This window comes from Denticeps clupeoides, chromosome 20 (genome assembly GCF_900700375.1).
Source record: "Denticeps clupeoides chromosome 20, fDenClu1.1, whole genome shotgun sequence".
NCBI lineage: Eukaryota > Metazoa > Chordata > Actinopteri > Clupeiformes > Denticipitidae > Denticeps > Denticeps clupeoides.
The window spans coordinates 400,440-418,185 of record NC_041726.1 but is presented as its reverse complement, the minus strand read 5'-3'; the positions used below and the strand labels follow the sequence as shown (position 1 = coordinate 418,185).

The window sequence follows — 17,746 nt, the reverse complement described above, 5'->3', positions numbered from 1 at the left end:
GCTGGCCAATCAGAACGTCGCCTGCTCTGTTGCCCCCATTTGACAGGTTCCTGGAGCGCCACACGTGGTAGAACCTTCACGTCTCCTGCTGCTGGCGACATGTCGGGACACGGTGGACACGGTGGACACGGTGGACACGGCGGACACGGCGGACACCAGCACGGCTGCTGCGAGTGCGAGCACGAACCGGCGGAACGGGGCCTGGAGTTCGGCTTGTACAGCCGCATCGACCTGGAGAAGCTGCGGTGCCTGAACGAAAGCAGGGAGGGCGACGGGAAGCTGGTGTTCAAGCCGTGGGAGCAGCGCGCCGACCGGGAAAAGGTCGTCACCGAGTCCCGCTGTCGCTCCTCCTGGAGTCTGTTCTGTTTCTCTGAACGACAGTTTCTCTTTTCATCTCTTCTCCAGTTCGTGGAGAGCGACGCAGATGAAGAGCTGCTGTTCAACATCCCGTGAGAGAACACGACATTTCCATTTCCAGCATTTACCAGACGTCCTTATCCAGAGCGCCTTACAATCAGTAGTTACAGGGACAGTCCCCCCCTGGAGACACTCAGGGTTAAGTGTCCTGCACTGTCACATATATTTCCAGACCTTAAGGCTCAGTTGAGGGTGAGTCCTGATCCAAGGGTTTGCCAACATTGATTGCATTATAGGCATGTAGATGGAAAACAGAAAAAGGTGGGTATACATGTGAGGGGGGTGCATATGGGAGATCTTCAGTAGTAACAAGGACGGGAGGTATGAGGGAGTTCAGAAGAACGTTGCGGATGTTTATTAGGTCTGGATGCAGAATGCAGCTCATGAAAGAAACCTGCATCTGATTATTGGTCCTGATAAGGACCAAAATTTCAGGCTAATCAGGACTAGCCTGAGTCGTGAATGTTACATTTCCAGCATTTACCAGACGCCCTTATCCAGAGCGACTTACAGTCAGTAGTTACAGGGACAGTCCCCCCCCCTGGAGACACTCAGGGTTAAGTGTCCTGCTCAGGGAACCTGGGTCTCCTGGTTCATAGGCGAGTGTGTTACCCACTAGGCTACTACCAGCCACTTACACTAACACTGCCTGTCTGGTGGCCTTTCTACAATTTTTACAATCTACTGCACTGTGGTAGATGAGACGTGCTTCTTATTCCTGTAGGTTTACTGGCAGTGTGAAACTGAAGGGCATTATCATTTCAGGAGAGGACGATGATTCTCATCCAGCAGAGATGAGACTGTGAGTGAAGCATCGTTTACCATCTGGGCTTTTCTGCAGAAGAGCACTAGTACATGCTATTTACTGTATATGTATATAATTCAGGTACAAGAATATACCTCAGATGTCTTTTGATGACACACAGCGAGAACCAGATCAAGCCTTTCGTCTGAACAGAGATTCCTTAGCTGAGCTGGAGTATCCCATAAAGTAAGAAAGTTGACATTTGCACACATGCATGACATCTGTTACAGTGCACAATCCCTAGCATACAATATAAAGCATGTAAAGCAATGTTATGCTGTTAGTATTTGTTCAAGATGATACACATTTCTAAATTCATTTTAATCCTGTTTCTGTTTTAGGATTGCCCGTTTTTCAAACGTGCAGCATCTTTCAATACATATCTCACGGAACTTTGGGGCGGAGTCGACTCGGGTGTACTATATTGGGCTGCGGGGAGAGTACACGGAGGTAAAGTGCTTTTAATTTGATGTTAATGTAGCTGTGAACAGCTATTACATTATTGAATGGGCATGTCTGTTTCCTGCGTCACTCAGGCTCATCGACATGAAGTGACCATTTGCAACTATGAGGCTGCAGCCAGTCCAGCTGATCACAAAGTGGAAACCATCACTCCGCAGACCCACTTCATCTCATGAAACAATGAACAGAATACATCTTTTTGAGGAGGATAATAATGGAGTGCATGCGATCCTTTATTGTTGTCAAGGATCTTACTGAATCTTGGGGTGTTTTGCACCAATTGTAGCACTTATTGTGTGACAGTAAATTGAAGGAGGTGAAATGTGTATTTTAGTTTTGACATCTATTTACATAATGCATAATTAAAATGATCATTTCGGAAGAACGTGTGGTGTTACTAGTGTGAAATCATAATTTCATTGATATTAACTATTAAGAAACAGTCCAAAATAATCTGAAAACTTCGAAAGGGCGTGGCCTGGACTACGTCACCGCAGCGAAGCCCCGCCCCTTCACCGGCATCATCAGCCGCAGCGGCGGAAGTTCCGTTGTGACCTGGACAGAACGCGGTGAGTCTCCTCGCTGAATAAAAACCGAGCGGCCCGCGGTTTTATAGCACCGCGTCGCCGGCCGAGGCGTTTCAACTCCCGGCCGCCTACCGGCTCGAACGGCGGAGCGGAGCCGGACGGGCGCGACACGCAGCCGGGCTCGTTGTGAGGATGCGTCGTTAGCGGTAGCCGACCGAGTTTAAGCTGGCGGCCCTGCCGTCATGTGTCTGCAAACGTAGCGTCCCCGCGTCCCGAGGGCCGCAGGACAAGCGGCTCGATGTTCCGGGGCTCGGCGGGTATCGTGGGGCGGACGGGGGTGGCTGGGAACCGGGAACGGCGATGAAACGAGGAGGCAGGACGCGACCGACCCCGTATTATTATTTAAATATTGATGATGATGATGATCCCGGAAGACCCGGATGCACTTCTGCTTTAAATATAATCCGATCCGTGTAGTTTATATGTATGTATATGTATGATGATGGTAAAGCATGAATGGAGTCCGGAAGCCGAGCAGAGCTCATGTGTTGGTTTTAATACGAGTCATAACGGGACCTCGTGATTCCCCCTCCAGCCTGCTTTCACGTTACTTCCCTCACTTTTAATCTAAAGCCTAAAGCAAACCCATCTGCCAGGAATGATGTGCGTGGTGGTTTCATCTTTACTGTCTCTTCTTTACATGCAAAATGCAGAAAACGTGATAACCGTATATCGTTTTAACCACAACCGACAACATGACTGTTTCAGCCCTACACCTAACATTTATAATGCACTGTGGTAAATGCTGCTTGAGTGTGGTTTTTACAGCAGAAGTAATATTTTTTGCATGTTTCTCTTGGAAGGTTATCTCAGTCTAACTCTAAATCTGCTTTATTCTTCTAGCTCTGGGTTATAAAAGTGGCCCACAGCCACTTTCGTTAATAAGTTGGTGAAGTGGCTGACATGGTGTTTTTTGGAAGCCGCGGCACCTTTGGAACGCCGAGACTAACGTCCCTTCTCTAGTAAAAGCTGCACGTCTCTGTCCCTGCGCCTAACTGTCCGTTTTCAACACCGTCCCCGCAGCACCCCTTACTGTGTATGTGTGGCAACAACATGTCTGTTCCGCTGCTCGCCGAAGCCGTGACGGTGTCTGGGACGGAGAAGGAGACCGCCGCCGTGAGTACATGTCCCCCGCAGCCGTCTCGCTGTGGCTGTTTCTGCTGCTGACTCTTTTTTTTTTTTTTTGTTGTATTTCGTTGCCTCAGGTCATTTTCCTTCATGGGCTGGGTGATACAGGGTGAGCTCAGTTTGCCATTGAAACGCGTTCTTTGACAAGCTCGGATGTTAATAACATTTTTCTCCCCGCAGCCACGGTTGGGCAGACACCATGACGTCGATTCGGCTGCCGTACGTGAAGTACATCTGCCCCCATGCGTGAGTCCACGCAAATCTCCTTACAGATTTTGTAATTTACATTTACAGCATTTACCAGACGCCCTTATCCAGAGCGACTTAGTCAGTTACAGGGACAGTCCCCCCCTGGAGACACTCAGGGTTAAGTGTCCTGCTCAGGGACACAATGGTAGTAAGTGGGGTTTGAACCTGGGTCTTCTGGTTCACAGGAGAGTGTGTTACTCACTAGGCTACCACCATCATGCATTCTAATTTACTTATTTCAGTTTTCGACTTCTCTTTTCAGCCCCCGAATCCCTGTTACTCTTAATATGAAGATGAACATGCCATCGTGGTGAGTTTTGGTTATATGCTGTGTGTATATATATATATTTCAGAAGCAGACAGAGATGGGATTTTCTGGCCTGGGGGTGTCCGTGGTTTTCACAGTCTCTCGCTCGCGTCTCTGTTCAGGTTCGACCTCATGGGATTAAGCCCAGAGTCTCCAGAAGACGAGGCTGGCATCAAGAGAGCAGCGGAGAACAGTGAGCGCCGACACACGCTTACGTTTCACGTCTTCTTCACACATTCTGTTCTTTCACCTTCTCCCATTTCTCGTCCTAAAGTAAAGGCAATCATTGACCACGAGGCGAAAAACGGGATTCCGCCGCACCGCGTGCTTCTAGGCGGCTTTTCTCAGGTACACGAACTGTCCTGCTTTTATTTCTCCTCTCACGGTGTATACATGCAGACATTTTCTCCGTCTCTGTGTTCTCCAGGGCGGGGCTCTCTCCCTCTACACTGCACTCACTTGCCAGCAGCAGCTAGCGGGCGTGGTCGGTCTGAGTTGCTGGTTACCTCTTCACAAGACCTTCCCACAGGTAGGACGTCGAGAGAACTGGAATGGCCAGTTGGGGAGATGAGCACTAGTCTTAAGTTGTCTTGATGGCTGCCCACTGCTCACTCAGCGTGATTGGTTAAATGCAGAGGACAAATTTCACTGTGTGCTGTGCTGCTGTGTATCGCAAGTGACGATCACATCACTTCACTAATGGCACTGGCTGGCATTAATAAAATGAAGTATTAGTGATTTACTCCTATTGACGATAGCTGTAGAACTCTGTACCTGATCCAGCTTAACCTGACCTGCTGATTTCACATCAGATATTAATATTTATTGGCAAAGATGCCGTTTTCACGTTTTATTCTTTCACAAATTTGCTCCAGTATGTTGCTGATATTCAGCTCATCTTGTAAGAATGTAAATTTTGTGTAGCTGTCTTCATGTATTTTAGTTTCGTATATACTGTGAATACTGTTGTACTGACCATAAACCAATCTTGAATCTTGTATTTCTAAAAAATAATAATCAACATAAATCTTTTCTGCCAGGCGGCGAGTGGTAGTGGGAATAAGGACACACCCATACTGCAATGTCACGGCGAGATGGACCCCATGATTCCAGTGCAGTTTGGTTCCATGACTGCAGAGAAGCTGAAGACCATTGTCTCCCCTCAGAAGATTACCTTCCGCACCTATCCAGGCCTCATGCACAGCTCCTGTCCTGAGGTGGGTTCGGTGGAGGGCGAAGCCGGGTATCTAGTAACTCGAGTCATACCGAGATATTTATTGCCATTGAGGATGTGTCCATATAGCGTAGATCTGGGGTATTCAGACTGTCTTCAGGCCTGTACAAAGCTTTTGTACTGCACACGGAAATGTGTAGAAACTCATTGCACAAGAAGCCTTGTTGCTGTGGGAATTTTCAGATCAGTACATTTTGATTCCACCCAGCAGCTGGACAGTCCATCCATGACTGGATTCAAAAATGCTGGTCTGGATTTTTACTTGTCGTTGTGGCTATGAAGAGAATGGACAGCAAAACGATCATTTCATAGTTTTGCATCTTGTTCAGCAACCATCCCGAAAACAATTAGGAGGGATAGTTTCTCGCAGCGTAACAGTGGAATTGTGCTGCATGGTAAATGCCTCAAAGTATGTTGCGTCAGTCGTTGTGACCTGCCTAAACTCTTCTCCGTATTTGTCTTCAGTTGGTTAGCACCGATGTCTGTGATGAAAGGTAGAGTATCACTAGGGACAGGCACCAATAAGCAACGTCTGAACTAATTACATGTATAATTTTACTTTTCAAACCACACAAACGCATGATCCACAGCATCAACAGACAATTCCATAAGTTTTTAAAACAATTAAGTTTATTAGGTTATCACTGAGATGTCGCTGAAGGAATGGTGACTATTTAACCTAATAATCTCCATCTTTGCATTACAGGAGATGTCTGCTGTGAAGGATTTCATTGAGAAACAGTTGCCCCGAATCTGACCTCACTTTGACACCACTGTGACCCTTAGACACTGACCTCTCACCTCTGACCTGCCATTCACCAACAGGAAACAGCCATGACTACCCCATTGAAACCTACTGTCACAATCTCGGGCACACGACACACCTCGTCACAGACACGTTTAGCAATCACAGTTGTGAACTTTAAAATGTACGTACCGCGACTCCAGACACGCGCGTAAATTGTCCGTACATGCAGATCATCATTCTATACTTTCTAACGTGCATTAAAACGAATGAAATGGCGAATAAATGTATTACCGCCACCTCTCCCTCACACACTCGCTCAGTGTTACCAGTCCTACCCACACACTCCGTGTACTGGTGCTGATCTGGAGTGAGCTGAACAACGCTTTCAACGCCCCAACAGCTTGTACTGAAGTAGAGTTGTACAAAATCAATAAAATATTCAGGATTCAAAAGAAATGAGTGATCAACAGGTTGCAATTAGTGTTCATGAAGTCGGGCTTTTATTGTTTTTTTTTATTAAAATAGTCAAACTTGGTGGGTCTTTTGCACAGAGTTTATGCTTTTAATGTGTCATTCAATTAAATTCAGCATGATCTTGTGGAATACTCAAAGACACCTAAAACGGTTCTGATTGGACTTTGATGCACCAGTTTTCACTGTCACTCCAGTCGGTACCAGTTTAACTCCTGGATTCATTTCTCTCAGAGTGTCGCCGTTCAAAGCACTTTTCTGCTTTTGGTTTGAGTGGATTTGGGGGTTAAAATCATAATGAAACTGATCATGGGTGGAAGGTCAGAGCTAATTATGCACAGCGCTGTTGTAAAATTAAGTAAATCATGGGACAAGGTGTCTTTGAAGGTTAATAAATTACACGTTCATGGGTAACATATAATGAATTGATAATGTATAATAATTAGGAAATTGAATGTGATGTAAGAATTAAACCTGTTTGCCAGACCTGCTTATGTCTGTTTGCTTTGGTGTCCTGCTTTTTAATTTGTGTGTTCTGTACTTCTTTTAATTAGGCTCTTTAACATTCTTCAATGGTGGTCATGGATTTTAATTGATTGTTGTTTTCAAAGTGATGAATGTCTTTTCCCCATATTGTTATGCTTTATGAACTTTCATACTTTTGTTGTGCTGTTTTTTTTTTGAGTGATCATTTTGTGTTGACTTGCTTGTCTCAGGTCGTTCTTCCATATGTAGTATATGCCGTTAGAGGTTCATCTTTAAAATGAGAGTTTCAGATCAGATGTGATCTCTGTCATACCTCACTGACCGTTTCAGGAGTACGATCTGTGCTCATCTCATCATGATATTGCCCTGTGTTCATTTATGTAGGTTCTCCATCTCCTTCTCAGGTTGTGATCATGCTCATGGCTCATCTCAAGGCTTGAATGTTCAGCTAAAACGATGACTTTGGGTGCATCAGTGGGCTTATCAAATCAAGTCCTTTTTCTTATTGATTGACTTTTAAAAACCTCCTTTCTCTTAATTTCTCATTGCATTTAGCTGTTTTCCTTGCCTGTTTACTTTTACAAAGTGTTGTGAGGGACAGTTGTGTCCTTCACTTGGTTTTTTCCAAGACACCTGTATATAGAATAAATGATGCAACTCAGATGTGATGTCATCTCCCTTTTATTTATGTCTTTTCTGTCAATTTGTCATAATAGGCGCTGTCTCAACTGAAATAAATGGCTGTTGAAGATAAAGCATACATCACATACAAAATGAAATTCTATAAATATATGGTTTTAAAACAGAAAATATTTATATTTGTAAATGTTATTCTAAAAATAAGGATTAATTTGTAATTATTTTATGAAACAATTGCTTACAAGAATACAATTGCATTTATTCATCTGGAAATTGAATAGAAAAAGTAAAATCATTAAAGCATTAAAATGAATTTGTAAAAATATGTACAAGCACAGGTTCCCAAAATTGTTATCAAATTGTGTCATTTTGACTATGGTTCCTTAATGGAAGTTTTACACAACTTCTGATTCAATTCTTTAGAATTTCTTTCTTTTTTTAATGTTTAGAATGAAATCCCTCTTTGCTGTAGCTCTGGTCACCCACTCTGGAGCTACAGGACATTTTCCACAGCCTGTGGCGGTCACTGAAAGGCGACCATCAGCAGAACAACGTTCGGAACGTGGTTCGAACCACTTCCCCGTGCTGTAGAGAGGGAAAAGCTCTTTGGCATAGATCACTTCTGTGAAGGTCGGGCTCAGTTCTTCCAGTACGCTGTCATTGCACATTAGGACCTCTCGGGGACGAACTGTTCTTCATCCATCATCTAACATAGAGGGAAGGTATTCATGATGAAATAAACTCACTGTAGTTCACTGTACATACAGTGATATATAATAGGTCAGTGTCCCGTTCATGAATTTAAGGCTAGTCCTATTCCAAAGACGCCCTTATCCAGAGCGACTTACAGTCAATAGTTACAGGGACAGTCCCCCCCTGGAGACACTCAGGGTTAAGTGTCTTGCTCAGGGACACGATGGTAGTAAGTGGGATTTGAACCTGGGTCTTCTGGTTCATAGGCGAGTGTGGTACCCTACTAGGCTACTACCACCCACCCAAAGACTCTTTTAATCTAGGACTAGGCTTAGTCCATGAACCAGAAACTGACCCCTGATGTATGATTGTGGAAATATTTTGACCCAGTTATGAAATGTCTGTGCTGTCTCAAGTGATGACCACATAATTAACTGCTTATTTAATTTCACTTTGTTTACTTACATTTGCTCAAATTCCAATTCATCCTCAAGTTCTCTGCGACAACAGTAGCAGCAGTGCCTCCGAAGCCAACCCCTCAGCCTGAAACGCCATGGAACTGTTCCAGGTGTCTCAGTGGTCTGTGTCCCTTTGCAGGCTGTCTGGAAATGGCCAACAGACTTGAAAGATGAGCCTTCCAGCAGCAGTTCTTCTGATGACCTTGGTTGAGATTGGTCTATTTCCTTCTGCTGTGTTCCTGTCTGTTTGCCTTCTCTGTGCGTCTGCACAGCTTTGTCAACAGTCCTCATCTGGGATAATTCTGTGGAGAGTCTCCAGATGTCTTCATTGTCCATGTATGTGCCATTGTCTTTCAATGTTTCAATCTCCTTGACCAGCAGCTCCCTTAACAGTTTGATCTCTCTGTCCCTCTCTATGAGACTCTCTCTGTTTATGTCCCTTTCTTTGAAACTTGCCATCTCAATGCCGTCTCTCAGTTCCATTTGTCTGTGTGTCCTAAGTTTTTCCACCTCTTCACTTTGAATCTCCTTCCACTGTTTCTCCAGGATGTCTTGCATTCCATGTATCCGCCTTTTCAGCTCTTCAATTTCTTCCCTATAAGTCATCTTTATTCTCACATTTTCCATCTTTGGTGTCTGGCCCATTGGCTGTTCCTCAATCTTTGACAAACCATCATGCCAGCCAAGGTATGATTCTTGCACATGCAGCACAAGATCAAGTGTGAGAGATTTCAGTCTTTGCAAACATTCATCTCCCCTGCCCTTTTCAAACTCTTCTATCAACTGCTTCACATCTGTGCTCATCTGTTGCATCTTATTTATTTCTTGCTGTCTTATAATCATGATCTTTTCTGTCTCTTCCTTCTGGTTCTTCATCTCAGATTGATTATGTGCACACCCATCCCACTCACTCTCATAGGCTTCTTGCAACTGCCTCAGATGTTCCACATTTTCTCGTTTCTGTTCTTCATTTGTTGTTTGTGTAGTGACATCTACTTTAACCCGTTCTGCCATTGTGGAATGTATCCAGTATTCAGGTATTTTCATTGCTGTTGTCCCTTTATTCTGGTCATCTGTTTGGTCTTCATCCTCACATTTCACTCCATATGACTGTGTTGAAGCTTGTGTTGTGTCTACACTGTCCTTCTTCAGCTTCTTTCGTTTGTCTCTATCCTCACTGCTTGTCATTATTTCTATAGCTTCAATAACTCCTGGTATCTTTGACCAATACTTCTCAGGTAAAATTGATTTAACTTCTTCACTCTCTTCCTTTTTTCGTTTCATCTCCTCTTCTGGTGATATTTTCTCATTGACCTCATCCTCACTCTTTATTCTTTTCTGCACTGCAAAGCTCTGTTTCTGTATGCCAGATTGTATAAACTCCAACTCTTCCTTTCTGAAGTTCAGGACTTCTTTTTCAAAATCTTTTCTTTGTTTCTCAAGCTCTTCATAGAGTTGCTTCACTGAATTTCTCTCATCTTCTCTCAGCTTTTGTAGATCATCTTTGGATGTGTCCAAGTCATTCTCTTGTTGTTTTAGCTCAACTTTCATTTGATTTAACTCATCCTTGTCTTTCTGAAGGATGTCTTTCATGTTCTGAAGTTCATGTCTCTGTTTTTGTAAATCCACATTAACAATCTCATTTTGGTTGATTTGATCTTGGACCCGTTCTTTGTGGAGCTCAAATTCCTTGACTTGCTTAGAGAGATCTGACCTCTTTTGCTCTAACTCTTTCTTGTCTTGGTCTATCAAGATTTTGAAAGCCATTATTTCCTCTTGCTGTTTTTCTAAGTCTTTCTTTTTTCTTTCAAGCTCTTCTTTCTCTGACAGGAAAGTGTCCTCCATCATTTTCTTATGCTTTGATTTTTCCTCAGCAATTTCTGATTTAGACAGTTCCAGCTGATCTTTCTCTTTATTGTACCTTTCAATCAAATCATCCACCATTTTCTTTTGTTGATCAACCTCATCCTTCTTCTGAGCCAAGTGATCTTTCTCTTTTTGAAGGTTGTAATACATGTTCTTCATGTCATCCCTCTGCTTTTGTAGATCATCTTTGGATGTTTCCAAGTCCTTCTCTTGTTGTTTTAGCTCAACTTTCATTTGATTTAAATCATCCTTTTCTTTCTGAAGGATGTCTTTCATGTTCTGAAGTTCATGTCTCTGTTTTTGTAAATCCACATTAACAATCTCAGTTTGGTCGATTTGATCTTGGACCCGTTCTTTGTGGAGCTCAAATTCTTTGACTTGCTTAGAGAGATCTGACCTCTTTTGCTCTAACTCTTTCTTGTCTTGGTCCATCAAGTTTTTGAAAGCCATTATTTCCTCTTGCTGTTTTTCTAAGTCTTTCTTTTTTCTTTCAAGCTCTTCTTTCTCTGACAGGAAAGTGTCCTCCATCATTTTTTCTACTTATGCTTTGATTTTTCCTCAGCAATTTCTGATTTAGACAGTTCCAGCTGATCTTTCTCCTCTATGTACCTTTTAATCAAATCATCCACCATTTTCTTTTGTTGATCAACCTCATCCTTCTTCTGATCCAGGTGTTCTTTCTCTTTTTGAAGGTTGTATTGCATGTTCTTGATGTCATCCCTCTGCTTTTGTAGATCATCTTTGGATGTTTCCAAGTCATTCTCTTGTTGTTTTAGCTCAACTTTCATTTGATTTAAATCATCCTTTTCTTTCTGAAGGATGTCTTTCATGTTCTGAATTTCATGTCTCTGTTTTTGTAAATCCACATTAACAATCTCATTTTGGTTGATTTGATCTTGGACCCGTTCTTTGTGGAGCTCAAATTCCTTGACTTGCTTGGAGAAATCTGACCTCTTTTGCTCTAACTCTTTCTTGTCTTTGTCAATCACGTTTTTGTAAGTCATTGATTCCTTTTGCTGTTTTTCTAAGTCTTTCTTTTTTCTTTCAAGCTCTTCTTTCTCTGACAGGAAAGTGTCATCCATCATTTTTTCTACTTTTGATTTTTCCTCAGCAATTTTTGATTTAGACAGTTCCAGCTGATCTTTCTCTTTATTGTACCTTTCAATCAAATCATCCACCATTTTCTTTTGTTGATCGACCTCATCCTTCTCCTGAGCCAAGTGATCTTTCTCTTTTTGAAGGTTGTAATGCATGTTCTTCATGTCATCCCTCTGCTTTTGTAGATCATCTTTGGATGTTTCCAAGTCATTCTCTTGTTGTTTTAGCTCAACTTTTATTTGATTTAAATCATCCTTTTCTTTCTGAAGGATATCTTTCATGTTCTGAATTTCATGTCTCTGTTTTTGTAAATCCACATTAACAATCTCAGTTTGGTTGATTTGATCTTGGACCCGTTCTTTGTAGAGCTCAAATTCCTTGACTTGCTTGGAGAAATCTGACCTCTTTTGCTCTAACTCTTTCTTGTCTTTGTCAATCACGTTTTTGTAAATCATTATTTCCTTTTGCTGCTTTTCTAAGTCTTTCTTTTTTCTTTCAAGCTCTTCTTTCTCTGACAGGAAAGTGTCCACCATCATTTTTTCTGTTTTTGATTTTTCCTCAGCAATTTTTGATTTAGGCAGTTCCAGCTGATCTTTCTCTTTATTGTACCTTTCAATCAAATCATCCACCATTTTCTTTTGTTGATCAACCTCATCCTTCTTCTGAGCCAGGTGATCTTTCTCTTTTTGAATGCTGTATTGCATGTTCTTGATGTCATCCCTCTGCTTTTGTAGATCTTCTTTGGATGTTTCCAAGTCATTCTCTTGTTGTTTTAGCTCAACTTTCATTTGATTTAAATCATCCTTTTCTTTCTGAAGGATGTCTTTCATGTTCTGAATTTCATGTCTCTGTTTTTGTAAATCCACATTAACAATCTCATTTTGGTTGATTTGATCTTGGACCCGTTCTTTGTGGAGCTCAAATTCCTTGACTTGCTTAGAGAGATCTGACGTCTTTTGCTCTAACTCTTTCTTGTCTTTGTCAATCATGTTTTTGTAAGTCATTGTTTCCTTTTGCTGTTTTTCTAAGTCTTTCTTTTTTCTTTCAAGCTCTTCTTTCTCTGATAGGAAAGTGTCCTCCATCATTTTCTGATGCTTTGATTTTTCCTCAGCAATTTCTGATCTAGACAGTTCCAGCTGATCTTTCTCTTTCTTGTACATTTTAATCAAATCATCAACCTGTTTCTGTTTTTCATCTATTTCCGCCTTCTTCTGAGTCAGGTGGATCTTCTCTTTCTGAATGCTGTATTGTATGTTGTCTACTTCATTTCTCTGTTTTTGAAGATCCATTTTGGATTTCTCTAGTTGTTGGACCCAATTCTTGTTGAGTTCAATTTCATCCAGTTGTTTGGAGAGATCTGATCTCTGTTTTTCTAACTCTTTCTTGTCTTTGTCCATCAAGTTTTTGCAAGTCATTATTTCCTTTTGCTGTTTCTCTAAGTCTTTCTTTTTTCTTTCAAGCTCTTCTTTCTCTGAGAGGAAAGTGTCCTCCATCATCTTTTCAACTTTTGATTTTTCCTCAGCAATTTTTGATTTAGACAGTTCCAGCTGATCTTTCTCTTTATTGTACCTTTCAATCAAATCATCCACCATTTTCTTTTGTTGATCGACCTCATCCTTCTCCTGAGCCAGGTGATCTTTCTCTTTTTGAAGGTTGTATTGCATGTTCTTCATGTCATCCCTCTGCATTTGTAGATCATCTTTGGATGTTTCCAAGTCATTCTCTTGTTGTTTTAGCTCAACTTTCATTTGATTTAAATCAACCTTTTCTTTCTGAAGGATGTCTTTCATGTTCTGAAGTTCATGTCTCTGTTTTTGTAAATCCAAATTAACAATCTCATTTTGGTTGATTTGATCTTGGACCCGTTCTTTGTGGAGCTCAAATTCCTTGACTTGCTTAGAGAGATCTGACCTCTTTTGCTCTAACTCTTTCTTGTCTTTGTCAATCACGTTTTTGTAAATCATTATTTCCTTTTGCTGCTTTTCTAAGTCTTTCTTTTTTCTTTCAAGCTCTTCTTTCTCTGACAGGAAAGTGTCCTCCATCATTTTTTCTACTTTTGATTTTTCCTCAGCAATTTTTGATTTAGACAGTTCCAGCTGATCTTTCTCTTTATTGTACCTTTCAATCAAATCATCCACCATTTTGTTTTGTTGATCAACCTCATCCTTCTTCTGAGCCAGGTGATCTTTCTCTTTTTGAATGCTGTATTGCATGTTCTTGATGTCATCCCTCTGCTTTTGTAGATCTTCTTTGGATGTTTCCAAGTCATTCTCTTGTTGTTTTAGCTCAACTTTCATTTGATTTAAATCAATCCTTTTCTTTCTGAAGGATGTCTTTCATGTTCTGAATTTCATGTCTCTGTTTTTGTAAATCCACATTAACAATCTCATTTTGGTCGATTTGATCTTGGACCCGTTCTTTGTGGAGCTCAAATTCCTTGACTTGCTTAGAGAGATCTGACCTCTGCTTTTCTAACTCTTTCTTGTCTTTGTCCATCAAGTTTTTGTAAGTCATTATTTCCTTTTGCTGTTTTTCTAAGTCTTTCTTTTTTCTTTCAAGCTCTTCTTTCTCTGACAGGAAAGTGTCCTCCATCATTTTTTTATGCTTTGATTTTTCCTCAGCAATTTCTGATTTAGACAGTTCCAGCTGATCTTTCTCTCTATGTACCTTTCAATCAAATCATCCACCATTTTCTTTTGTTGATCAACCTCATCCTTCTTCTGAGCCAAGGTGATCTTTCTCTTTTTGAAGGTTGTAATTGCATGTTCTTGATGTCATCCCTCTGCTTTTGTAGATCATCTTTGGATGTTTCCAAGTCATTCTCTTGTTGTTTTAGCTCAACTTTCATTTTATTTAAATCATCCTTTTCTTTCTGAAGGATGTCTTTCATGTTCTGAATTTCATGTCTCTGTTTTTGTAAATCCACATTAACAATCTCATTTTGGTTGATTTGATCTTGGACCCGTTCTTTGTGGAGCTCAAATTCCTTGACTTGCTTGGAGAAATCTGACCTCTTTTGCTCTAACTCTTTCTTGTCTTTGTCAATCACGTTTTTGTAAGTCATTATTTCCTTTTGCTGTTTTTCTAAGTCTTTCTTTTTTCTTTCAAGCTCTTCTTTCTCTGACAGGAAAGTGTCCTCCATCATTTTTTCTACTTTTGATTTTTCCTCAGCAATTTTTGATTTAGACAGTTCCAGCTGATCTTTCTCTTTATTGTACCTTTCAATCAAATCATCCACCATTTTCTTTTGTTGATCAACCTCATCCTTCTTCTGATCCAATTGTTCTTTCTCTTTTTGAAGGTTGTATTGCATGTTGTTGATGTCATCCCTCTGCTTTTGAAGATCATCTTTGGATGTGTCCAAGTAATTCTCTTGTTGTTTTAGCTCAACTTTCATTTGATTTAAATCATCCTTTTCTTTCTGAAGGATGACTTTCATGTTCTGAAGTTCATGTCTCTGTTTTTGTAAATCCACATTAACAATCTCAGTTTGGTCAATTTGATCTTGGACCCGTTCTTTGTGGAGCTCAAATTCCTTGACTTGCTTAGAGAGATCTGACCTCTTTTGCTCTAACTCTTTCTTGTCTTGGTCCATCAAGTTTTTGCAAGTCATTATTTCCTTTTGCTGTTTCTCTAAGTCTTTCTTTTTTCTTTCAAGCTCTTCTTTCTCTGAGAGGAAAGTGTCCTCCATCATCTTTCAACGTTTGATTTTTCCTCAGCAATTTTTGATTTAGACAGTTCCAGCTGATCTTTCTCCTCTATGTACCTTTCAATCAAATCATCCACCATTTTCTTTTGTTGATCGACCTCATCCTTCTCCTGAGCCAAGTGATCTTTCTCTTTTTGAAGGTTGTAATGCATGTTCTTCATGTCATCCCTCTGCTTTTGTAGATCATCTTTGGATGTTTCCAAGTCATTCTCTTGTTGTTTTAGCTCAACTTTCATTTGATTTAAATCATCCTTTTCTTTCTGAAGGATGTCTTTCATGTTCTGAATTTCATGTCTCTGTTTTTGTAAATCCACATTAACAATCTCATTTTGGTTGATTTGATCTTGGACCCGTTCTTTGTGGAGCTCAAATTCCTTGACTTGCTTGGAGAAATCTGACCTCTTTTGCTCTAACTCTTTCTTGTCTTTGTCAATCACGTTTTTGTAAATCATTATTTCCTTTTGCTGCTTTTCTAAGTCTTTCTTTTTTCTTTCAAGCTCTTCTTTCTCTGACAGGAAAGTGTCCTCCATCATTTTTTCTACTTTTGATTTTTCCTCAGCAATTTTTGATTTAGACAGTTCCAGCTGATCTTTCTCTTTATTGTACCTTTCAATCAAATCATCCACCATTTTCTTTTGTTGATCAACCTCATCCTTCTTCTGAGCCAGGTGATCTTTCTCTTTTTGAATGCTGTATTGCATGTTCTTCATGTCATCCCTCTGCTTTTGTAGATCATCTTTGGATGTTTCCAAGTCATTCTCTTGTTGTTTTAGCTCAACATTTCATTTTATTTAAATCATCCTTTTCTTTCTGAAGGATGTCTTTCATGTTCTGAATTTCATGTCTCTGTTTTTGTAAATCCACATTAACAATCTCATTTTGGTTGATTTGATCTTGGACCCGTTCTTTGTGGAGCTCAAATTCCTTGACTTGCTTAGAGAGATCTGACCTCTTTTGCTCTAACTCTTTCTTGTCTTTGTCAATCACTGTTTTTGTAAGCCATTATTTCCTCTTGCTGTTTTTCTAAGTCTTTCTTTTTTCTTTCAAGCTCTTCTTTCTCTGATAGGAAAGTGTCCTCCATCATTTTCTGATGCTTTGATTTTTCCTCAGCAATTTCTGATCTAGACAGTTCCAGCTGATCTTTCTCTTTCTTGTACATTTTAATCAAATCATCAACCTGTTTCTGTTTTTCATCTATTTCCGCCTTCTTCTGAGTCAGGTGGATCTTCTCTTTCTGAATGCTGTATTGTATGTTGTCTACTTCATTTCTCTGTTTTTGAAGATCCATTTTGGATTTCTCTAGTTGTTGGACCCAATTCTTGTTGAGTTCAATTTCATCCAGTTGTTTGGAGAGATCTGATCTCTGTTTTTCTAACTCTTTCTTGTCTTTGTCCATCAAGTTTTTGCAAGTCATTATTTCCTTTTGCTGTTTCTCTAAGTCTTTCTTTTTTCTTTCAAGCTCTTCTTTCTCTGAGAGGAAAGTGTCCTCCATCATCTTTTCAACTTTTGATTTTTCCTCAGCAATTTTTGATTTAGACAGTTCCAGCTGATCTTTCTCTTTATTGTACCTTTCAATCGAATCATCCACCATTTTCTTTTGTTGATCGACCTCATCCTTCTCCTGAGCCAAGTGATCTTTCTCTTTTTGAAGGTTGTATTGCATGTTCTTCATGTCATCCCTCTGCATTTGTAGATCATCTTTGGATGTTTCCAAGTCATTCTCTTGTTGTTTTAGCTCAACTTTCATTTGATTTAAATCATCCTTTTCTTTCTGAAGGATGTCTTTCATGTTCTGAAGTTCATGTCTCTGTTTTTGTAAATCCACATTAACAATCTCATTTTGGTTGATTTGATCTTGGACCCGTTCTTTGTGGAGCTCAAATTCCTTGACTTGCTTGGAGAGATCTGACCTCTTTTGCTCTAACTCTTTCTTGTCTTTGTCCATCACGTTTTTGTAAAGTCATTATTTCCTTTTGCTGTTTTTCTAAGTCTTTCTTTTTTCTTTCAAGCTCTTCTTTCTCTGACAGGAAAGTGTCCTCCATCATTTTTTCTACTTTTGATTTTTCCTCAGCAATTTTTGATTTAGACAGTTCCAGCTGATCTTTCTCTTTATTGTACCTTTCAATCAAATCATCCACCATTTTCTTTTGTTGATCAACCTCATCCTTCTTCTGAGCCAGGTGATCTTTCTCTTTTTGAATGCTGTATTGCATGTTCTTGATGTCATCCCTCTGCTTTTGTAGATCTTCTTTGGATGTTTCCAAGTCATTCTCTTGTTGTTTTAGCTCAACTTTCATTTGATTTAAATCATCCTTTTCTTTCTGAAGGATGTCTTTCATGTTCTGAATTTCATGTCTCTGTTTTTGTAAATCCACATTAACAATCTCAG

General features: G+C 40.4%; 5 protein-coding genes across 8 annotated transcripts; 2 read left to right on the top strand and 3 right to left on the bottom strand.

Annotated features, from left to right (window-relative positions):
* The first annotated feature begins 26 nt into the window (after window positions 1–26).
* Window positions 27–2,062, top strand: pithd1 (PITH (C-terminal proteasome-interacting domain of thioredoxin-like) domain containing 1). The gene is made up of 6 exons (XM_028963808.1): window positions 27–321; window positions 406–449; window positions 1,142–1,219; window positions 1,304–1,408; window positions 1,564–1,672; window positions 1,759–2,062. Exons 1-6 carry the CDS (start codon window positions 100–102, stop codon window positions 1,858–1,860), a joined length of 660 nt encoding a protein of 219 aa, XP_028819641.1. The 5' UTR covers window positions 27–99; the 3' UTR covers window positions 1,861–2,062.
* Window positions 2,063–2,185: 123 nt separating this feature from the next.
* On the top strand, window positions 2,186–7,562 carry lypla2 (lysophospholipase 2). 4 transcript variants are annotated; one of them, XM_028963804.1, is made up of 10 exons: window positions 2,186–2,253; window positions 3,115–3,387; window positions 3,477–3,508; window positions 3,580–3,645; window positions 3,911–3,958; window positions 4,078–4,148; window positions 4,230–4,303; window positions 4,383–4,484; window positions 4,996–5,172; window positions 5,896–7,562. In XM_028963804.1, exons 2-10 carry the CDS (start codon window positions 3,310–3,312, stop codon window positions 5,944–5,946), a joined length of 699 nt encoding a protein of 232 aa, XP_028819637.1. In that variant the 5' UTR covers window positions 2,186–2,253; window positions 3,115–3,309; the 3' UTR covers window positions 5,947–7,562. The 4 variants fall into 4 exon arrangements, with proteins under 4 accessions (XP_028819637.1, XP_028819640.1, XP_028819639.1 ...); XM_028963807.1 differs by having other exon boundaries at window positions 2,202–2,253; window positions 3,295–3,387; XM_028963806.1 differs by lacking the exon at window positions 2,186–2,253 and adding an exon at window positions 2,261–2,417.
* On the bottom strand, window positions 7,560–11,093 carry LOC114770152 (uncharacterized protein PF11_0207-like). Its single transcript, XM_028963803.1, has 2 exons — window positions 8,692–11,093; window positions 7,560–8,239 (listed from the first exon to the last, which is right to left on the bottom strand). The coding sequence occupies exons 1-2, from the start codon at window positions 11,079–11,081 to the stop codon at window positions 8,236–8,238; spliced, it is 2,394 nt and encodes a 797-aa protein (XP_028819636.1). The 5' UTR covers window positions 11,082–11,093; the 3' UTR covers window positions 7,560–8,235.
* Window positions 11,060–13,953, bottom strand: LOC114770151 (cingulin-like). The gene has a single exon (XM_028963802.1). The coding sequence runs from the start codon at window positions 13,943–13,945 to the stop codon at window positions 11,087–11,089; it is 2,859 nt and encodes a 952-aa protein (XP_028819635.1). The 5' UTR covers window positions 13,946–13,953; the 3' UTR covers window positions 11,060–11,086.
* Window positions 13,954–15,260: 1,307 nt separating this feature from the next.
* Window positions 15,261–17,302, bottom strand: LOC114770580 (spindle pole body component 110-like). Its single transcript, XM_028964617.1, has 3 exons — window positions 16,345–17,302; window positions 16,222–16,262; window positions 15,261–16,130 (listed from the first exon to the last, which is right to left on the bottom strand). The coding sequence occupies exons 1-3, from the start codon at window positions 17,300–17,302 to the stop codon at window positions 15,339–15,341; spliced, it is 1,791 nt and encodes a 596-aa protein (XP_028820450.1). The 3' UTR covers window positions 15,261–15,338.
* Between the last annotated feature and the right edge of the window lie 444 nt (window positions 17,303–17,746).